This window comes from Protopterus annectens, chromosome 5.part0 (genome assembly GCF_019279795.1).
Source record: "Protopterus annectens isolate FY-2018-M chromosome 5.part0, PAN1.0, whole genome shotgun sequence".
In the NCBI taxonomy this organism is placed as follows: domain Eukaryota; kingdom Metazoa; phylum Chordata; order Ceratodontiformes; family Protopteridae; genus Protopterus; species Protopterus annectens.
In genome coordinates this window covers 1,710,829,928-1,710,852,851 of record NC_056735.1, presented here as the reverse complement: position 1 = coordinate 1,710,852,851, position 22,924 = coordinate 1,710,829,928, and the positions used below count along the sequence as shown (strand labels likewise).

Sequence of the window (22,924 nt, the reverse complement as noted above, 5' to 3'; positions counted from 1 at the left end):
TAATAAATCTACATCTTTTTATATGGGGACATCAACAAGAAAATTAAAAGATATAATGTCTGATTGATGCTCAGTAATTCTAATGAAGGAATATTGACACAAACTCTCTGGCAAAATATATTAATGAATTTGGATGCAATCACAAGTTTTATTTTAGGGTGATAGATAAGGTTTATAGAAATTTAAGGAGAGGGTGACATTATCAACAGGTTAGAAATTAAAGAATATGAGTGGATTTTGCTGATGTGTGCTGAAACATTTCCAGGTTTAAATCAAACTGCGTCACTGAGACCAGTTTTGAAATATAAACAATCCCTTGCTATTCCACCTGTTCTAGACATTGTATATGATGTATTTTCAGAGTCCGGTCTGTCCCCAGACTCATTACCCCCTGCACCTGCTAAGCCAGACAGAGATACTACAGGGTCCAGGATTCTCATAAATTCCTGTGTAAAAACCCGCTGCTGACCCAGAAACTATATCTCAGGGTCACAAGGGGATTAAAGCTTCCACTGCAAAAAACCCTGTCCCCTCTGATAGGGATTCCAGGTCTCTAGACAGATGGGGGGAAAAAGTCTACACTTCTGCAACCCTGGCCGTAGGGGCTTTAAATTGTCAGTTTCATATGCTTAAATATCAGCAATATTTAATGTCACTGCTTAAACAGAAAATGTTGACAAATACTGAATGTTCAGAGAACAAGGAATTGCAGGATTTATTGCATGCAGCTGAACAAGTGGGAAAGCATACTGTGCAATGTGGTTATGATTCTCTGGAGGCCTCTTGCAGGGCCGCTGTTACAGGTTCTGTTATTAGAAGGCATGCTTGGTTAAAGGAACAAAATCTGCCTGATCATGTTAAAGCAAAATTATTAGATGCACCGTTATAGCATGATACTTTGTTTGGTTCTAAAGCAGAAGAGGTGTTGAAAAAAATGGAGGATAAAGCAAAATCCATGCAGACAGTCAAGGATTTCTTACAGGTACAGCCACCCAGGTTTAGCAGAAACTGGCCTTCTAAAAATTGGTCCTTTCCAGCATCAGACAGACCACAAAGAGGCAGATACAGGCGTCCCAGAGGCAGATCTCGGCCCCAAGGCTCATACAGGCCTAAACAATGGGGTGCTCCTACCTCCAAAAGCGGAGAAGACAAATCACAAACTTTCAGGAAACAGTCCCAATGACTTTCCTCTACCAGATCCAAGCACTTTTCTTTTGGCAGCCCCCTTAGGGGGAAAATAGCACTTTTTTCATCAAATTGGCAAAGGATTACCCAAGACAAATGGGTCCTGAACATAGTGTTCCAAGGCTACAGGTTCCATTTTCACACTCTACCAAGGTCAAAAGGTATGCCAGACCTGCCACACAATCAATGGGCAGAGGCACAAAAACAAATTACAGCCCTCATGGATATGAGGGCCATTCAGCATGTACCACAACAAGAGCAGGAGCAAGGATTTTACTCCAGACTTTTCCTAGTACCCAGAAAGGACAAAACCTGGAGACCAATACTGGACCTGTCTATACTAAATACGTTTCTAGAAGTTCCAAAATTCAAGATGTTGACTCTACAGCAGCTACTGCTCATGCTGGGCAAGAAAGCTTGGCTCGTAACTTTGGACCTAAAAGAGGCATACCTGCATGTTTCAATCAGACAGTCTTGCAGAAGATAGCTCAGATTCATAGCTGGTTCAATGCATTACCAATTCTCTGCACTGCCCTTTGGCTTATCTACTGTGCCCAGGGTCTTCACAAAATGCCTGGCACCAGTAATTGCGTTTTGCAGACAAAAAGGAATTCATATATACCCCTACTTGGATGACTGCCTAATTCAAGCAGAGAACAAAGACATTCTACTAAAGCATCTGGCGTTTGTAAAAAGATTACTAATTGGCCTAGGGTACACAGTAAACGAAAAGAAATCAAAACTTAATAGCCTCTCAAGAGATAATATTCCTGGGTGCAAGCCAAAATACAACTGCCCAGATGGCTTATCTCACGCCAGACAAACAAAAGCAACTGACTACTTACTTCAAGAATTTGGCAACAAAAACCCACTTATCTGCAAGGAAAATCCTGCAGGCCTTGGGTTTCATGGCATCCTGCATTCTACTAATTCCATATGCCAGACTGCATATGAGGAAACTACAATGGTATCTAAAAAGTGTTTGGACTCAACATTGCCACAGCCTGGAGACGGTAATTGCACTCATTCCCTGCCTGCAACAGGAGTTTCGATGGTGGGCAGAAGCCTGTCACCACAACGAGGGTCTGCCATTCAGTTTACCCCCAGCCAGACAAACACTGACAATGGATGCATCAGATTATGCCTGGGGGGCCCATATGGCAGGAAAATGTATTCAGGGCACATGGCCTGCAAACCAGATGCATCTTCACATCAATCAAAAAGAGATGCTAGCTGTTCAGAATGCCCTGACAGCTTTCAAGGACCTACTTCAGCCAGGACAGTTACTGATAGAGACAGACAACACTACGGTCATGTGGTACATAAACAAATAGGGAGGTACGCATTCTTACCCCCTCTGCAGACAAGCAATGACCTTATGGGACACAGCACTTGCTTTTCAAGTTCACCTGCAAGCACAATTCTTGCCAGGAAAAACAAATACTCTGGCAGACGAACTACGCAGAAACCTCATGGATCCCCACGAATGGAAACTGGATCCCCAAGTCTTCAGCATGATAATAAGGAAATTGGGATGCCCAGACACAGATCTATTTGTCTCCCCTCACAACTGCCAATTGCAGAGATTTTGCACAAGAATTTATCACAAGCAAGCATGGAAAGTGGACGCCCTATCCTTCAGCTGGAAAAATCTAACAGTATATGCCTTTCCCCCATTGCCTCTCCTTCCCAGGGTACACCTAAAGGTCAGACAAGAGAAGCCAAAAATGATACTGATTGCACCAGACTGGCCACGCCAGCACTGGTACCCAATCCTGAAGAGCTTGTCTCAAGGTCCAGCATGGATACTGCCTCAAGCTACTCACTTGCTGACCCAACAAAACAGTCAGATCATGCACAGCCAACTCAGGACCTTAAATCTGGCAGCATGGTGGATAATGTAGCCATTCAGAACACTCCTCTTTCAAAAGCTGTTATGGATGTTATCTTGGAGGCCAGGAGGCCCAGTACCAGAAAATCTTATTCAGAAAAATGGAAGAAATTCTCTGCTTGGAACCAGGAACAAGGCATAGACACGTGTGTACCAAATATCCCTCAGATTTTACAATACCTAACTGAGATGCTAAACAAAGGCCTTTCTTTCTCATCTATTAAGATTCATGCCTCTGCCATTTCAGCCCATTACAATACGGAACCACCTATCTTTTCTCATCCTTTAAGGCAGTACCTCAGAGGGGCCAGAAACATTAGGCCTCCAAGGAGAGCACCAATTCCGGCCTGGGACCTCAGTTATGTTTTGGAAAACTCACACTGCCTCCTTTCGAGCCAGCATCAACAGCAGATATAAAATACTTATCCTGGAAAACAGCTCTGCTCCTAGCAATAACCTTTGCAAGGCGAGTCTCAGAGCTACAAGCACTCATGGTTGTGGAACCTTTCATCATTTTCCATCCAGACAGGGTTTCTCTGAGGACGAACCCTACATTTATGCCTAAGGTGGTGTCCAGTGTGGCCCTCAACCAAACTATTCACTTGCCAACCTTTTGTCCTAATCCACAGAACAAGGGTGAGAAAATTCTGCATTCTTTGGACATACACAGGCAGTTAAGATTCTACTTGGACAGAACTAAAGCTTTCAGAAAGACTGAGCAACTTTGTGTCATATGCTGCAGGTTCACAAGGAAAGGCTATCTCAAAACAGACTATTTCTAAATGGATAGGCCATTGCATCTGTTTCTGCTATTTTCAACATGGCAGATCAGTGCCTAAGGACATTAGGCCTCATTCCACCAGAGCAGCAGCCTTCCTCAGAGTACCAACCAAAGATATCTTAGAGGCTGCAACTTGGTGTTCAGTGCACACCTTCACAAAGCACTACCACTTACCTCTTTACTCTTAAGTCCAGAGCAGGCTTTGCCACTGCAGTTCTGCAGGGCCTCATAGCCTCTCCTAATCCTATTTAGCCCAGCCACCCTACCTCAGCTTTGGGATTCAACCCAAGAGTAATGGCTGCAACAGTGAAACACGATGAACATAGTACAGTTGGGTACCTACCATAAATGTAGATGTTCGAGTGTATTCACTGTTGCAGTCCAGGTTACCCACCCACCATCCCCCTTTTCCTTGCTAGGTCTTATCTGCACTTCTCTGTCCTATACAACCTTTTTGGTGTATTTGCTTGTAGATGAAGGACATGTTATTTTTGTGCATGTATTTTTATTGGCATATTCTTACAGCCTTCCAGTTTAGGGACACCTGACATCTGGGCCAAGAAAAACTGAAGAAAATGGCGTCGGCTGCATCTTTTATACCCCTGGCGCACTGACGTCAGGGAAGAGGCGACAGCAACAGACGCCGGACCTAGACTTTAGAATTCTGGCCGACTGCGGGTAGTCTGCCAGCAGGATAACCCAAGAGTAATGACTGTAACAGTGAATACACTCGAACATCTACATTTATGGTAGGTACACAACTGTACTTTCTTCCTCCCTTGGATGTGCACAGGTATCTAAGATGTTTTTTACCCAGAAGTAAGGATGCAAAAAAAAAAAAAAATACAGTCAGCTATTTGTCTTCTTTACAGCAAAGAAAGGTTGAGCCAGTGTCCAAGCAGGTCATATCTAAAAGGCTAGCACAATATATGCAGTTTTACCACTATTTTCAAGATTACCACCTGCTAGGCACAGTTGAGGCTTGTAGTACCATGGTCACAGCCACAACTATGACTTTCCTTAAGGGATTTAGTGCCAGTGCCATTCTGGAAGCAGCACTTGCACATCTCGTTACACTTTCTCAAAGCATTACAGATAGACATTGGCCATAAGGTTAGGGCTGGCTTTGCTATGGCCATTTCGAAGAGCATTCTGCAACCAAGCCTCTGTTATGAAGTAGCGAAGACATCTGCAACAATGCTGTAACAAAGAGCGTGGTGTAGTTCTGTAGAAAGCTGCCATAGTAGTAGCTGTTTGTGTAGATCACTGTTGTAGTATTACATCTTTTCCACCATGCCACCCAAATATGTCTGAGTCTGTCTTAGAAACGTCAAACTGTCATGTTGTTTTAAATAAAGAGTTTTAACTTCAAGCTATGGAGGTGTGTGTACCAATGGACTAACTTGATTGGTTAACATTCATCATTCACTGTAGGTTGTTTCATTGGATGATACCAACTTTTAAACACTGAACCCAGCTTACCTACTTGGATCTGAAGAAGGCTTGAAAAAGTTGAAAGCGCTTGTCCATTGTTTACATCAGAAGGGGTCTTCACTTTTATGTTTGCTTTTTCTGTTTTTCTGACATCCACATGTTTTAAAGCTGTGAAATTACAACGCCACTTGACTTTTACAACAGCAAAGCTGTTTATTTCATATATTGTGGATTCAATATGTTAAAAGCCTGTTATTGAAGCTGTTGTTTTGAAGCTGTCTTTTCGCCATTTTGGTTGTTTAGCAAGTTTTGAATACTCAGATGAAATACTAATACTTGTGGTGCAACGCACTTCCAATATTTACAAATTATATTCCTGGGAGCAAGCTTGAATACAACTTCCCAGATAGCTTACCTCACGCCAGAGAAACAAATTCATTTGACAACCTACTTCAAAAAAGTGGCCACAAATACCCTGCTGTCTGCAAGACAAATACTGCAAGCCTTGGGGTTATTGGCCTCCTGCATTCTTCTAATTCCATATGCAAGACTGCATATGAAGAAACTACAGTGGTATCTAAAAAGCCTATGTTGTCAACATTCTCAGGACTTAGAAACAATGATTCCTATCATACCTTGCCTACGCCTAGAGTTCCTTTGGTGGGCAGAGGCCTGCCAACAAAACAAGGGCAAGGGACTACCTTTCACACCACCCCTTGCTGCCCAAACCCTAACAGACGCATCAGACTATGCATGGGGAGCTCACCTGGCAGGGAAGTGCATTCAGGGCAAATGGAACCCAAGTCAAATGCACCTGCATATCAATCAAAAAGAAATGTTAGCTGTACAAAATGCTCTGACAGCCTTCAAGGAACACATTCTTCCAGGACAACTAAAGACGGACAACACCACTGTTATGTGGTATGTAAACAAGCAGGGGGGGTGCACATCCTTACTCCCTCTGCAGACTAGCCAGGGCATTGTGGAACACAGCCTTGAGCTACCAAGTGCACCTACAAGCTCAATTCCTGCCAGGAAAATTAAATACACTGGCAGACGGACTAAGCAGAAACCTCATGGACCCACACGAGTGGAAACTGGAACCAAGGACTTTCAACATGTTGACAAGCAAATGGGGGAGCCCAGATATAGACCTGTTTGCCTCTCCCCAGAACTACCAATTGGACACATTTTGCGCAAGGACTCCTCACAAACAAGCCTGGAAAGTGGATGCTCTGTCCTTCAGCTGGAAAAACCTATCAGTCTATGCCTTCCCCCCTCTGCCTCTGCTCTCCAAAGTACTACTAAAAATCAAACAGGACAAACCAAGGATGATTTTAATTGCACCAGACTGGCCATGCCAACACTGGTACCTCCTCCTGCGCAGTGCGTCACGGTCGTCTCCATGGCACCTGCCTCAGCAACCTTCCCTGCTGTTTCAGCAGGAGAACCAGATTCTACACCCTCAGCTTCTAACACTGAACCTTGCAACCTGGCTAATTACTTAATCTCTCCTTTATCATCCCTCAGCAAACCTGTGATGGATATCATTTTAGAGGCAAGGAGGCCTAGTGCTAGAAAATCTTATGCTGAAAAATGGAAAAGATTCTGTGCCTGGAACCAATCTCAAGGGATGAGCACAGCAGCGGCCAATTTACCTCAGATTTTACAATACTTAACTGAGATGCTTCAGAAGGGCTTGTCTCTTTCCTCCATTAAAATCCACGCCTCAGCTATTCAGCTCATAATAACACAGAACCTCCCCTCTTCTGTCATCCACTGCTGAACAGTTCCTCAGAGGGGCCAAAAATCTGAGACCACCCAGGAGAGCTCCAACCCCAGCGTGGGACTTTAACTTTGTCTTGGAGAAACCTCCTTTCAGAGCCAGCTGCTACTGCAGATTTAAAATTTCTTTCTTGGAAAACAGCTTTCCTTTTAGCAATCACTTCAGCTAGAAGTTTATTTCTGTATTATTTATTTATTTAAATTTGTTGACCGGGAGTGTCCGACTGGACGGACTAGAAGGGTATCTGAATTACAGGCTCTTATGGCAGTGGAGCCCTTCATCATCTTTCATGCGGACAGGGTGTCCCTCAGAACCAATCCATCCTTCATGCCCAAGGTGGTATCCAGTGTGGCTCTTAATTAGTCCATTCATTTGCCAAACTTCTTTCCCAATCCACAAAATAAAGGGGAATGGATACTGCATTCTTCAGATGTGCACAGACAACTTAGATTCTACTTGGACAGGACTAAACCTTAAAGGAAAGCTGAACAACTGCTGGTGGCATTTGCTGCAGGGGCAGAGAGGAAGGCTATTTCAAAGCAAACCATTTCTAAATGGATAAGCCATTGCATTCATTTCTGCTATAAACGCCATGGAAAACCTATCCCCCAGGGGATCAGACCTCACTCCCCCATGGCTGCGTCTACCTCTGCAGCCTTTCTCGGAGGCGGCCCTACCAGGGACATCCTAGAAGCTGCTACCTGGAGTTCCGTACATACTTTCACCAAGCATTATCATTTGCCAATTTTCTCTAAATCCAGAGCTGGCTTTGCCACTGCAGTCTTGCAGGGCCTCATGGCTGGCCCTAATGCTATCTAAATTCCTCCTCCCAACCGTAGCTTTGGGAATCTACCCAAATGTAATGACTGCAACAGTGAAACACGAAGGACATAGTACAGTTGTGTACACTTACCATAAATGTAGATGTTAGAGTGTATTCACTGTTGCAGTCCTGGTTACTGTCCCTCCAGCCCCCTAACTTCTTTTGGCTATACCTCTACTTTCCTTTACTATGCTTAAAAGCCTTTTTGGTGTATTTGCTTTTTTGTTGGAGGTATATCTTTGTACTTTTAAATTTAATTGCTTCCCATTAGGGGGGCACCTGACATCTGGGGCAAGAAAAACTGATGTAATGGCGTCAGCTGCATGTTTTATACCCCTGACAACCTGACGTCATGGAAGAAGGGACAGCAACAGATGCAGGACCCAAGACTTAGTTAATCAGGCCGACTGAGGGCTACCTGCAAGCAGATAACCCAAATGTAATGACTGCAACAGTGAATACACTCTAACATCTACATTTATGGTAAGTGTACACAACTGTACTATTTTGCTGTTCAGAATTCTGATGGTCTTTGGCACCATCATTTGTTTTTGCCTTTTACATTTAGAATTTCCAGCAATATCTTGAAATGTAAAATGCAGGATGGTATTTGGGACACAGTTATATTTATGTTTCTGTGGCACAGAATATTAATTTTTTCATTTTCTGCATTTTTAAGTATTATTTTTGTTGTATTATTTGTTAGAATGCTTCTTATTGAAATTGACTTTGTGGCTCTGTCTCTCTGTGATTGTCATGTTCCTGAAAGCACTGGGCTGTCCAGGGTGATTAAGTACTCTGCATTGCATAATGCAGACTTCCCACCTTTTATAGTTTTTAGGTAAAAATATAAGTTAAAAAAATGTTTTTAATAAAAAATGCTTTCTATTCAGTCACTCTAAAAAGTAAAAAAATAAGGAAGTTGAAAACTGTAAAAGAAACACAGACGAGCTGATTTCTGGAAAGCATTTGAGGTTGGTTTTGCTGATTCGTACTACTTCTGCTGTTGCCTCATTACCAGAATCAGCCAAACCAACTTCAAATGCGAGTGGGATGGTGGCCTAATGGTTAAGGTGTTTGCCTTACAAACACAAGGTGCAGGGTTTGAGTCTCACATGGGATAATTGGCTAAGCTTAAAATGGCTCACAAGGGCAGTTAGCTTAGTACTCATCTATGAACCTATATCAGCTCATCTGTGTTTCTTTTGCAAAGTTTTCACTCTTCTTCCTTTACTTTTTAGAGTAACTGAATAAAAATTATTCTTTGTTTTCAGCATTTTTGCTGCTGGGCCTGCTGAATGTTAAGCCTCCTTCCAGCTGGACACACCCCATTAGTTGTTGTTTCCCCATGCACATGAGCCGCACCTCCCAGTGTTAGGGTTAGTGCTGTAAACAGGGGGCCCTTATTCAGGCAGCCATGGGGGGGGGGTTGTACCAGTACTGCATCCTGGCAGCTGAGAAATTTCTAATGACTTAATCCCACCCCTGGATGGAGGGGCATGCATTCTGCCTCACCCCCCCCCCTTTCCCATATGAGTGCATGCTCCCACACGTCTACCTTGAGTACTACCATCCATTGTGTTCTAAAATTGCCAGAATGTGAGAAAATTTCATGTAGCAGTTTTTCCACTTGTAGCAGTGATCTTTTTTTTTTTTCAATTACTGCTGTCATTTTGTGCTTAGTTTAATTATCTTTTAGTTGAAGAATAGTCTTTGAGAATGAGATGTGTTTTTTTTGTCTTGATCTTTCTATAATTTTTATACCCTGCTTTTAACATGGTGCCACACTTACTGTTGGAAAGCCGTCTGATTTTAGCCAATCAGCATGTAGGCTTTAGTGACTTCAGTGAGCTGTTGGTGCTGTTTGCATTGTATGGCTTCACACATTTGCACCATTGTTATAATTCAGTGATTGATAGTATTTTATACGTGTCTACCATTTTACAGTAATTAACCGGATTTATCGTTTATGTTGTATTTACAATAATCTCCTCCTCTTGAAAAAGTTGATGTATAATTTGGAGAATTGGTGATGCTGTGTTTTAATTACACAACCAGCTTATTCACTGGTATAAAGAGATGTTTTGAGTATAATAAACTGTGGAAAATACTTTCTGTTGCTTTATTTCATTTGAAACTTTGAGATATTTCAATATCGTCCGACCTGTTCAGACATGATGTCATAGTTATCTAGTTCATTGATGCAATTGTCTATTCATCAGTGGGTATATTTTTGTGATCAGAAATGCAGACCCTTGCTGTGTGTCGATGATTGCCTTGAGCTCTTTTGTATTGCACTTCACCTTCTTGCAGGTTAGCTGTATCATTGTCTTCATATAGTGGAAGATTTAATTCCTTCAGTCAGTTGGACCTTCAGACATTTGAGTGGCAGTGTGTCATATAGACTTCTGAAGTACAGCTGACTTCCAGCTAGGTCTTTGTACACTTTTAATGGTTCAGGCTTGTGAACTTCAAGTTGAAACTCCTCAGGTTTGAAAGCCGATAATCTGCTTACTCCACTGAGTCAATTTAGTGCCTCCTTAGTTTGGACACAGGACAGCAAAGTGGTGTGCAGTAAGTAGCATTATCTCCCTGAAGGTGGTTCTTCAGTTAGTCATGTCTTGATGCCTTCTCTGCAGAGTCTACATCTATGTCCCTATGTTTGTGTGGGTTTTTTCCAGGTGCTTTGGGTTTCTCCCACATTCCAAAGACAGGATAGGTAGAATGGCAAATCTAAATTGCCCATAGGTGTGTGTGATGCGGAAGAAAGACCTGGCAATCTACTTCCATTCCTTACTTCTCCAGTAAACATCATGATTGATGAAGTCTGTTCACGATATCACTATAGGAGTTGGATGTGACTTGTAAGCATGGGTGGGGGATTACACACGAGAAATGAGCAGTGCTACTTGCCTATTCGGTACAGCCCTCCAACCCCCACCCCTGCAGTCGTATGCATATTTCCAGCCGGCCACCCCCATCAAGGTAGTGTTCAAAAGCAGTTGCCCTGTGTTTGACCTTACCTTGTTTCTCTTGCAGGAGTCTGTTTCTCTGACCTGAGCAGCATGAGTCTGCTCATGTTGCAGGCTAGTGTCTTGTAGGTATTTCCTGCAGTCGGTCAGTAATCCACTTTATTCAGTTCTCGAGGTTCTACTGCATATACATTACAAACTATCAATTTCTTAAGACAGTGAGCAAATGCAATGTTTCATTGTTTTCATGGATGCTGCACCATTAATCACACCCAGAGGTTGGGTATCCTAAGTAACCGAATTGTTTGGCTATGCTTTGACATTTGAGTCAGTAATGTGGTAGGAGTATAGATTCACAGCCCCTTGCAACATAAATGGCGTTCCTTTATTGACTTTGCATGCTTTGGCTGCTTGTTGTCACTCTAGTAGGGTCTTGGTGTGCCATAATGCTTGCCCTTGTTACTTACTGCAAAATGTTCTTTTACATAATTTTTTCAAGTGACTAAGAGGAGAGCACTTGTAGACTTTGTGCACTCCACTGCCAGCCAACATTTTTTGGGTGCTTCAGGATGACCATTGTGGCCTCTTGGAGTGATATTGTATAACTTTTACATGCTGGTGATTGTATCTATTTACTACTTCAGCTGATGTCCCACTCAGTTTCATCCGGTAACTTACAATTGGTATTTTAGAGGTTGATGTTTTGATTTTATGACCTCACACTAATACCCTCCATTTCTTGAGACAAGTAGCTGCATGTTTTTAACATAGCATCAGGTGCAGCATTTGGGTCATCCTACTTATGTTCTGCACTGTTTGCTGTTTTAATGTGTTTGCAGACCAGTTGTGTGGGGATGAGTACAATTTGGGTCCTTTTTCAGCTGGACCTCCTTTTTTTTAAATAAGTATTAATGTCTGCCTCACACTAGTTTTTTTCCCAACCGTATTTGCTGTGGCTTTTTTAGTTATATAAAATATTTCTATAAAAGCTCTGCTGAGTTCTTGCTAATTGTATAATTTTATTAGGATTAAGCTTAGAACTTTAATAGTCACAGCGGCTAGATTCAGACTGTATAGCAACACCACTTTCAACACAAACTGTTCTCTCTATTTGATATGGTTTATAAAACACTTTAGCAGTTTTTAACTGTATAAGGAGCCTTCTTGTATAAGGTTTAAAGGGAGCTGATGTGTTCATGTACAGTTCAAGAGAAGTTGTCATTCGTTTACATCACTGGTCGTGCAGGGTCTCTGCATTCCTTAAAAAATTTCTGTTGGGTGTGTTAAAGTAAAAAATATAGCATGGTGTGCAGAGGGGGAAGACCTGCATTAACTAAAAACGAATGAAGTACTTGCTGATAACTGCTTACTGATAAACATGTAAAAGCCATTACGTGGAGCCTAAAGAAAGAAAGCAGATCTAGTGCATCAGCATATGTAAGATGGTGTCCACAGGTTGCACTGTGGACCTGTGAAAGAAGTCCATTTCTGAAGCAAACCCACACCTCACCAGGCTTCCTAGTGCAACATAAACTCAAGAAGGCTAAAAATAAAGCCTAATAGATGGCACTTTTGCTGAGTATGTGAGTCGTACAAACTGACACCCCTGTGGCTCTGGAAGCTATCCTAAATGGCAGTGGATATGTGAAAGTTTGTTCAATTATCAAGTCTACCCATCATGATAGTGAGGGATATTATAGTTCAACAAGAGTGCAGATGGCAACTGATGACCTTACATTATTACCATATGTGGATGGTGGAGGATGCAGCAGTAGTAATGATGTGGCTGCACATCTTTTACATTGCCTGTGTCATATACTGTTAATTAAAAAGGTAAAAAAACTTTGATCACATGATTTGATTACGTAGACCTGTATGTATTTACACTTTTCACACCTAGAGTTTCTTTATCTGAAAAGGTTTCCTGTCTGATGGTTTGTGACTGTTATTTGAGGGATGTAAGTGCTTAACTGTCTTATATGTGCTTTTTGATCTGTAGAAGGTTTATAAGCTTTCCAAGAGGTTTTCATTATTATTATTATCATTATTAAAGATTGTATTGTTTTTGGAGTCCTTCGGTGCCTTTATGGTTTCAGTTCCTTTTGGTTTTGATATACTATTAATTAGATGTTACAGACAAAAACAGCATACATTTATTGCCAACTTTATTTTACAGGTCTTCCGACCCCGCACTCCACCAGAAGCTATTGCACTTTGTAGTCGCTTATTGGAATACACACCTAGTGCACGTCTAACACCATTGGAAGCCTGTGCGCACACGTTTTTTGATGAATTACGGGAACCAAACCTTAAGCTACCAAATGGCCGAGAAAGACCTGCACTGTTTAACTTTAGCACACAAGGTATGGGTAACATCCTGCTTGTTCAAACAAAGTTCTGATGACTTTTATGGTATTTTGGTGCACTTCATTGAGGGTAATTGATGTGAGTATCCTTGTTAAAGCTTGGCTGTCAGACTGTGGGACATAATGGAAACTTCTGCATAGTAGCTTGCAGCCTAAGGTACTCGCACTGTTATGACTCCCAAGTTGAAAGGCAAGCAGTGTATCATCTATGCCTCTCCACTTCTTCCTTTAGGCTGCATATGATGGATTCTTCGTATGTCTTTGCTACCACTCCGAAATTAACTTTATGCCTTGGATATATGTTTTTATTTCCATTGATCTATGTTGTATAGTTCAGTTGTCTTCTGTACCCACAGAAGATTGTGCTTCTGATTGCAGTTTGAATAAAATTATTTCATTTAGGCTTACCTTTTCAGTTCAGAGGGAGATTGTGACATCACTACTTGATGGCTCAGATTTCACCATATAGATAGATTTGGTTGCAGATGTTTACAAGGTTGTTTCTTGATAGTAAAGTTGGAAAAGCCATATACAGGAGTAAAATGCATTTTCATCCCTTGCAATCTTATATTGTTTTAATTTATTTTATGGTGCATATTTTATTTTACTGTAATTGTTGTTGTCCTTGACATATGTATCCAATATTTTATGGATGCATAGCTCTGCTTTTGTAGCTCCCCAGGCAAAAAAAATTCCAGTCTTTGTTTTTCCTCACTTGTATCTCAGTACTCAAATTCCTCCTCCCACTTCTTTTCTTCTTTGCTTCACAAACTCTGCTAAAGTAACATCTGTTATTTCTTCCATTGTGTCATATCACATTTAATCTCTTTTATAACCACTTCTTTGACTTTTCTCTCTGCAGTTACTGTTATAGACTATGCCAATTGTCTGTTTTTCTTTTTTTCTATTTCAAAAGAAACTACACTCTCCATTCTGCCCTATGCCTAAGTAACTGATAAATGCTGGTGTTAATGTAGCACATTTGTGCTTCGTCTGTGAGCACTGTTAGTAATTTATTTTGTTCCCAAAATCATATGTCTGTACTTTCATAGTACACACAAATGATATTTTGAGGGACAGTGTCTCAAATGTCATTGTTTTTTAGAATGGTGTGTGTTTAATCATTATGGTTTCTGTACCTTCAAGTGTACTGGAATTTGGAGCTTTTCTCCCCAGGCATCAACTGAAAAGTAGAATATATCCAGTCTGTCTCTTCTGGTGATCAAAAGCAAATACGCCTGCCTTTCTCTCACTTCATATTGCAGTTCCTATTTGTATTATACTAACTTACCTTTAATTTCTTTATAAATTGGCTAAAATTTCTCTGTGAAATCATTGTCTTGTAACTTGTATCTGTTCTTAACCAATGCTTTCATGTTGTCTAATCTGGTGTAATTATTTAAACAGTAGTTTTTTTTTAATTATTTTTTAAAGACTGTAAAATGTATTGTTTTTAAAATGTTTTGTAATACTTTGGAGCTTTTCTCCCCAGGCCTCCTACCCGATTCAGCTTCCCCAGTAATTAAATCTCAGTAAATAAAATAAAAATATGTCTTGGGTGCTGCATGAATAGGGTCAAGCACCTGCCCATCTACATTGTTTACAAACTATATAAGTAAAAATTATTATCATCAGTGGCTTCAGCTGTTGTATTTTTTGTTTGTTTTTTTTCCTGATGGAGACTTTATATTTTAAGCACAAAGCAGGCATGCATAAGGATGAATGCTAGCATTGTTTTAGTGCCTTTTTATCAGCACTGCCAGGAACTGCTGCTTGGCCAGCTTTCTTTATTGTAGAACCCATTCTGTTTTCAACATTTTTGGGCATTCATTCTTCATTTAATTACAGTAAATCCAGAGCTAAAGTTTTGATTTTAATCCTTGGGTTATAGTCCTACCAGCTGTAAAAAGCGCTTCCATTTTACAGTGTTTGCATCCAGAATTACACCGTCCCCATTGTTAGTCATTAGCAGGGCATCAGCAGTTTTTTTTTTCTTTTTTGACTTTCTTTTTGAAAAGTGACACTTGTGTCACTGATTACCATCCTGAAGCATCTTGTTGGACACTCTTGTACATGCAGGCTTTGGAGGGCATTCTTCCTGCAGACATATCCTCCTGCATCCTACCTAAATCCATCGTGGCACCTACTGGTTCATTTGGGACTATTCGTAGCACTAGAGTTTGTGTTAATTCTGTTTTGTGGATACTAAACTCCTAGCTCCATCATTTCATTACAGGCTTATCTGATACTGTTGCCAGGAGGCTGCTTCATCACCGTTGCTAGGTTATCCCATGGTTATTTATATAATTTGTTGCATTTGCTCACAAGGAAAGTTGGACTGGGCATCTCCCCTTTTCATTGGAGGGCTGGGGAGATAACCACAGTAAAATATTATTTACATTGCACATGTTAAGTGAAGTATTCAGTGTAGGACAAAGCAGAGAGTAATCTTAGTATTATTTGACAGCATAATTAAGTTGACACTTCTAGTATATGCCCTTATGTTTGCCGTTGTCCTTTGCTGTCCAAACCACCAGAAGTGGTTTGGCCAAATCCTTGTGCTACTGTTACTGAAAACACTTTTGAAGTGGAAATTATTTGTCAAGATTTGATGTAAAATGTGACTTGTATAAGACAGGATTTATTGGTGATGAAGCACCTTCATATTTAATCTTTTTCCTTTTTTTTTATGTTCTGGGCACATTTAACCAGGGACACATGGCACTAGTCTCACCTTATCCGTAGTTAGCCTTTCTGATTTATGTTTTTTCTAGCAGTAGCTTTTCTGTTGATGGAATACATGTGCCTTTCAGAATAACTATGTTCTTCACATTGTTGTGGACTCGCAAGTCAGGTTGGACATATTTAGCTGCTTTTCTGAAGATGGCTGTTAGTCACACTGCATTTCTTGTCAAACTGACAGGTGCAGAATATCCTAGACATACTTTACTGGCAAATAGATGTTCTTCGTGTTTCACTGTTGCAGTCATTACATTTAGGTTATCTGCTTGCAGGTAGCCCTCAGTCGACCTGATTAACAAAGTCTTGGGTCCTGTGGCGGTTGCTGTCCCATCTTCCATGACGTCAGGTAGTCAGGGGTATAAAACATGCAACCGACACCATTACATCAGTCTTTCTTGCCGTGCGGTGCCCGAAGCAGAAGCAGTTCGCAAGTGCCGGTCGGCCGACTCCTGAAATTTTTGTTTTTGAGTTTCAGAACCAAAGTCTTCAACTAAAGCTAAGTACCCCTTTGGGGAAACTTTTTCTTGCTCCTTACCGATGTCAGTAAAAGTTAATAATTGCATTACTTGTGGAAAGCAAATACCTCATAAAGATTTTCATTCGTGCTGTATTCCTTGCCTAGGCCCTGATCATGACGTGCCTTGCTGTTGGTTTTGTGCTTTATTTAATCAACGCACTATCAGTTGTCTGTATATTTTCGCCTCTAAATATTTTGGTTCTCGGTTTAATTATCCTGAAATGTCGTCAGTTAGCCATCCGACTACTGGGATTCCAAAAAAAAACACAAAAATAAAGACAGAGACAGGCCGCCGTGGTCCAAAACTGCCGCCGACGCTTCTCCTAAGCCATTCGCCAGTTCGCCGGTGCTCAGGCGATTTCACAGCTCCAGATACATGTTACTTCTGATTTGCAGGCCTCGAGATGCTTCAACTGTGGAACCCGCAGATGTCTCTACCTTGGATGGGTCTGGAGCCACTGTGCAGGCACCGGCTTCTGAGGGTGTATTCAGGCCTATGGACTTGCATATTAAACAGACTCCTCCTTCTTCAATTAGGCCTAAATCTTGAACATGCCTAAAAATACAATGCCCAGGCCACATGTTCAGGCCTCTATGCCTAAAAAAACAAATGATAAGAATGGCTGAAGATCTAATAACTCTAATCCCGGGTAGGCACCCCCCCCCCCCCCCCCCCATTCTAAGAGGCCTAGGATTGAAGTTGTTTATGAATCTTCTGACCAGGATTCTGTTTTTTCTGATTCTTCTGATGATCTGGATTTGCCCTTATCTACTTATGAGGATTCTGATGCAGAGGACTCCATTCCCTCTGCTTCCCCACCAGAGGATTTATCTTTTAGGAAAACCTTACATACTTTAAGGGAGCATTTCCACTGGGAAAGCCAGGATTTTTCTGATTCAAAAAAGAGGCTTAGGGATTTCTTACTCCTACCTCAGCATAGGCCTTTAGCTATTCCTCCTGTACTAGACATTGTTGATGATGCTTTTTCGGAATCTAGTTTGGCCCCCGATTCCTTGCCTCCTGCTCCCAGAAAACCTGACCGATACTACAGGGTCCCTGAGTCACACAAGTTCCTTTTTAAAAATCCTATTGCGGATCCAGAGACTATTTCACAGGGGCCCGAGGGCATTAAGGCTTCTACTGCTAAAAATCCTACCCCTTCTGCTAGAGACTCCAGGGCGCTGGATAGATGGGGTAAGAAGGTTTATACTTCTGTAACCTTGGCCATTAGGACTTTAAACTGCCAGTTTCATGTTAAAGTATCAGCAACATGTTATTGGGTTGCTTAAACAGAAACTTATGTTGATTCCAGACTGTGTGGAAAATAAAGAATTACAGGGTTTAATGCATTCTGCTGAACAAGTTGGAAAACATACTTTGCAATGTGGTTTCGGTTCTTTAGAGGCCTCTTGCAGGGCTACTGTTACTGGATCTGTGCTCAGAAGGCATGCTTGGCTTAAGGAGCAATCTTTCCCTGATCATGTTAAAGCTAAATTGTTGGATGCTCCCTTAAATCAGGACCACCTGTTTGGCAGCAAGGCTGAGGAAGTTCTTAAAAAGATGGAAGATAAAGCTACATCTATGCAAACTGTTAAAGATTTCTTACAAGTTCAGCCTCCTAGATTTAGTAGGCACTGGCCCTCTAAGAATTGGTCCTTTCCAGCCCCTTCAGGTCTTCTCAAGCCAAACCCAGGCACAGCAAAAACCCCAGGTTTCGGTCCCAGGGGGCACACAGGACTAAGCAGTGGGGGCCTCCTCTTCCAAATCTGGGAATAATAAGACTCCCCCTGTGGTAAACTGTCTCGATGACTTCCTTTTAAAATTTCCAAGCACTTATCAACTGACTGCCCCTTTGGGGGGAAAGATCGCTCTTCATGCAAAGAACTGGGAACTCATTACCCAGGACAAATGGGTTTTAAATAGTGTCCCAGGGATACAGATTTCACTTCCTCATGTTGCCAACGCCAAGCGGGTGGCCGGACCTACCCCCAAATCAGTGGGCAGAGGCCCAAAAACAAGTACTTTCTCTCTTAAGCATGGGGGCTCTTCATCTGGTACCAGAAGAGGAAAAGGGACAAGGTTTCTACTTGAAACTTTTCCTGGTACCCGGAAAAGACAATTCATGGCGTTTTATCCTGGACCTGTCTTCTCTAAACACCTTTTTGGAGATTCCAAAATTCAAGATGCTGACTTCACCAATTACTTCCCATGCTAGGCAAAGATGCCTGGTTGGCAACACTAGATTTAAAAGAAGCATACCTGCACATCCCAATCAGGGAGTCTTGCAGAAGATACCTACACTTCAAAGCAGTTCTCTGCACTGCCCTTTGCCTTATCTACTGCGCCCAGGGTATTCACAAAGTGCCTAGCTCAAGTTATTGCATTTTGCAGGCAAAGAAATATTCACGTATACCCATATCTGGACGATTGTCTAATTCAGGCAGAAAGCCAGGATATACTTTTGAATCATCTGGCCTTTGTACAAAAGTTTCTAACTTGTGTGGGGTACACTGTAAATGAAAAGAAATCACACCAGGTACCCTGTCAACAAATTATATTCCTGGGAGCAAGCTTGAATACAACTTCCCAGATGGCTTATCTCACGCCAGAGAAGCAAATTCATTTGACAACCTACTTCAAACAAGTGGCCACAAAAACCCTGCTATCTGCAAGACAAATACTGTAAGCCTTGGGGTTTATGGTCTGCTGCATTCTTCTAATTCCATATGCAAGACTGCATATGAGGAAACTACAGTTATATCTAAAAAGCCTATGGTGTCAACATTCTCAGGATCTAGAAGCAATGATTCCTATCATACCTTGCTTACACCTAGAGTTCCTTTGGTGGGCAGAGGCCTGCCACCAAAACAAGGGACTACCTTTCGCACCACCCCCTGCCCAAACCCTAACAACAGATGCATCAGACTATGCATGGGGGGGCTCACCTGGCAGGGAAGTGCATTCAGGGCAAATGGAACCCAAATCAAATGCACCTGCATATCAATCAAAAAGAGATGTTAGCTGTACAGAATGCTCTAACCACCTTCAAGGACCACATTCTTCCAGGACAACTAATGGTAACGACGGACAGCACCACTGTTATTTGGTATATAAACAAGCAGGAAGGGTACACATTCTTACCCCCTATGCAGACTCGCCATGGCATTGTGGAACACAGCCTTCAGCTCCCAATTGCACCCACAAGCTCAATTCCTGCCAGGAAAATTAAATACACTGGCAGACAGACTAAGCAGAAACCTCATGGACCCACACAAGTGGAAACTGGAGCCAAGGATTTTCCAACATGTTGACAAGCAAATGGAGGAGCCCAGATATAGACCTGTTTTCCTCTCCCCGGAACTACCAATTGGACACATTTTGCACAAGGATTCCCCACAAACAAGCCTGGAAAGTGGATGCTCTGTCCTTCATCTGGAAAAACCCATCAGTCTATGCCTTCCCCCCTCTGCCTCTGCTCTCCAAAGTACTACTAAAAATCAAACGGGACAAACCAAGGATGATTTTGATTGCTTCAGACTGGCCACGCCAGCACTGGTACCCCCTCCTGTGCAGTGTGTCACGATTACCCCCATGGCACCTGCTTCAGACTCCTTCACTGTTGTCTCAGCAGGAGAACCAGATTCTGCACCCTCAGCTTCTAACACTGAACCTTGCAGCCTGTCTAATTACATAATCTCTCCTTTACCATCCCTCAGTAAACCTGTGATGGATATCATTTTAGAGGCAAGGAGGCCTAGTACTAGAAAATCTTATGCTGAAAAATGGAAAAGATTCTGTGCCTGGAACCAATCTCAAGGGATGAGCACAGCAGTGCCCAATTTACCTCAGATTTTACAATACTTAACTGAGATGCTTCACAAGGGCCTGTCTTTTTCCTCCATTAAAATCCACGCCTCAGCCATTTCAGCTCATTATAACACAGAACCTCTCCTCTTTTGTCATCCACTGCTCAAGCAGTTCCTCAGAGAGGCCAAAAATTTGAGACCACCCAGGAGAGCGCCAACCCCAACCTGGGACCTTAACTTTGTTTTGGAGAAACGCACGCTACATCCTTTCTAGCCAGCGGCTACTGTAGACTTAAAATTTCTTTCTTGGAAGGGCAATCACTTCAGCTAGAAGGGTATCTGAATTACAGGCCCTTATGGCAGTGGAGCCTTTCATCATCTTTCATGCGGACAGGGCGTCCCTCAGAACCACTCCATCCTTCATGCCCAAGGTGGTATCCAGTGTACCTCTTAATCAGTCCATTCATTTGTCAACCTTCTTTCCCAATCCACAGAACAAAGGGGAACAGATACTGCATTCCTTAGATGTGCACAGACAACTTAGATTCTACTTGGATACGAGTAAACCTCAAAGGAAATCTGAACAACTACTGGTGGCATTTGCTGCGGGGGCAGAGGGGAAGACTATTTCAAAGTAAGCCATTTCTAAATGGATAGGCCATTGCATTCATTTCTGCTTTAAGCACCATGGAAAACCTATCCCCCAGGGGATCAGACCTCACTCCACAAGGCTGCATCTACCTCTACAGCCTTTCTCAGAGGCGTCACTACCAGGGACATCCTAGAAGCTGCTACCTGGAGTTCTGTACATACTTTCACCAAGCATTATCATTTGCCAATTTTCTCTAAATCCAGAGCTGGTTTTGCCACTGCAGTCTTGCAGGGCCTCATGGCTGGCCCTAATGCTATCTAATTTCCTCCTCCCAACCATAGCTTTGGGAATCTACCCAAATGTAATGGCTGCAACAGTGAAACACGAAGAACATAGTACAGTTGTGTACACTTACCATAAATGTAGATGTTCGAGTGTATTGAAAGTTGCAGTCCTGGTTACCCTCCCTCCCTCCAGCCCCTAAGTTCTTTTGGCTATACCTCTACTTTCCTTTACTAGGCTTAAAAGCCTTTCTGGTGTATTTGTTTTTTTGCTGGAGGTATATGATTGTAATTTTATATTTAATTGCTTCCCATTAGGGGGGCTCCTGACATCTGGGGCTAGAAAAACTGATGTAATGGTGTCTGCTGCATGTTTTTATACCCCTGACGACCTGACATCATGGAAGAAGAGACAGCAACCGACGCAGGACCCAAGACTTTGTTAATCAGGCTGACTGAGGGCTACCTGCTAGCAGATAACCCAAATGTAATGACTGCAACAGTGAATTCACTAGAACATCTGCATTTATGGTAAGTGTACACAACTGTACTTTTTATACATTCTTCAAACTTATGCTATATATTTTCACACATATTTTCCTAGGTTTATTCAAAAGTTTGTTTTTATTTCTTTTGGTGACCATTTAAGTGGTCTTATCCATTGAGCCTTTCTCAGCCACTTTCATTTAAATAAACAGAGCATTCAACTTAATATATCATTGGCTGTACAGATGTAGAACCGTGTAGAGATCATTTTCAGATTATCCATGAAGAAACTGTGTTTGTGCTGCAGTGTTCTTGTATTCTTGTGAATGCAAGTATGTCCCAAAAAATGGCAAGTACAAGCATAAATTTACAAACATTGGAACTGTAGTGTAGAGTCATCAGACAGTTCTGGTCCCTTTAGTCATATTTTCTGTGAAGTTACAAAAATCATGTCTTTAAGTAACTTCCAGATATGAGGATAGCTTGAAGTAAGGTGGGAGAAGCTTCATTTTTTTAACTAAATGCCAAATACTGTTCAAGGTAGGCTAGTGTCGAGCAGTCCTTTATCTGACTTATTACGAGGATATGGTTGAGTAACATTGTTTATGCATAGTAAAGTCTGTAACCCTGATAGTTGAAGATCAGAGTGCAGTGACAAAGTCCTGGATTCAGGTAATAGGTCCAGATGCTGGAGAAGTGGTTCGACCATTGATCCAGGTAGCTACAGCCTCTTAAGTCTAACCATCCTCATATGTAAGGCTGTGGAAAGAATCATCATCGACATGATAAATGAGGACATAGGTAACCTGCAAACGCTGGACTCGTCTCAGTTCGGCTTTGTTAAAGGAAGGTCCTGCAAACGCTGGACTCGTCTCAGTTCGGCTTTGTTAAAGGAAGGTCATGTCTGTTAAATCTGGTGGACATTTACGAGACTGTCACCAAAGCAATGGTTGAAGGCAAGACTGTGCACACAGCTTATCTTGACCATTCCAAGGCTTTGGATACAATACTGCACTTAAGCATTATAGACTGGCTCACTAATTTAGGTATAAACCCTTTTATCACTTGCTGGGTAGCCAGCTGGCTCACTTATAGGACCCAGGAGGTCAAAATAGGTGAGGCCACCTCCACCAAAAGGCCAGTCACTAGTGGAGTCCCAAGGGCTCAGTACTGGTCTTGCTCCTTTTTGGCATCTGTATCTCTAAAATGCAAGCAAATGCTGAAGGTTTGTGTCTGGCTATGTTTGCATATGATTGCAAGC

General features: G+C 42.0%; 1 protein-coding gene across 2 annotated transcripts in view; it reads left to right on the top strand.

The window, feature by feature from the left end:
• GSK3B (glycogen synthase kinase 3 beta) overlaps nt 1–22,924 on the top strand; it is a 1,987,846-nt gene that overhangs the window by 1,749,096 nt on the left and 215,826 nt on the right. For both annotated transcript variants that reach the window (XM_044071503.1, XM_044071504.1), the window contains one exon: nt 13,049–13,235. In XM_044071503.1, coding sequence (XP_043927438.1) covers nt 13,049–13,235 — 187 coding nt within the window. The remainder of the gene's footprint in view (nt 1–13,048; nt 13,236–22,924) is intronic.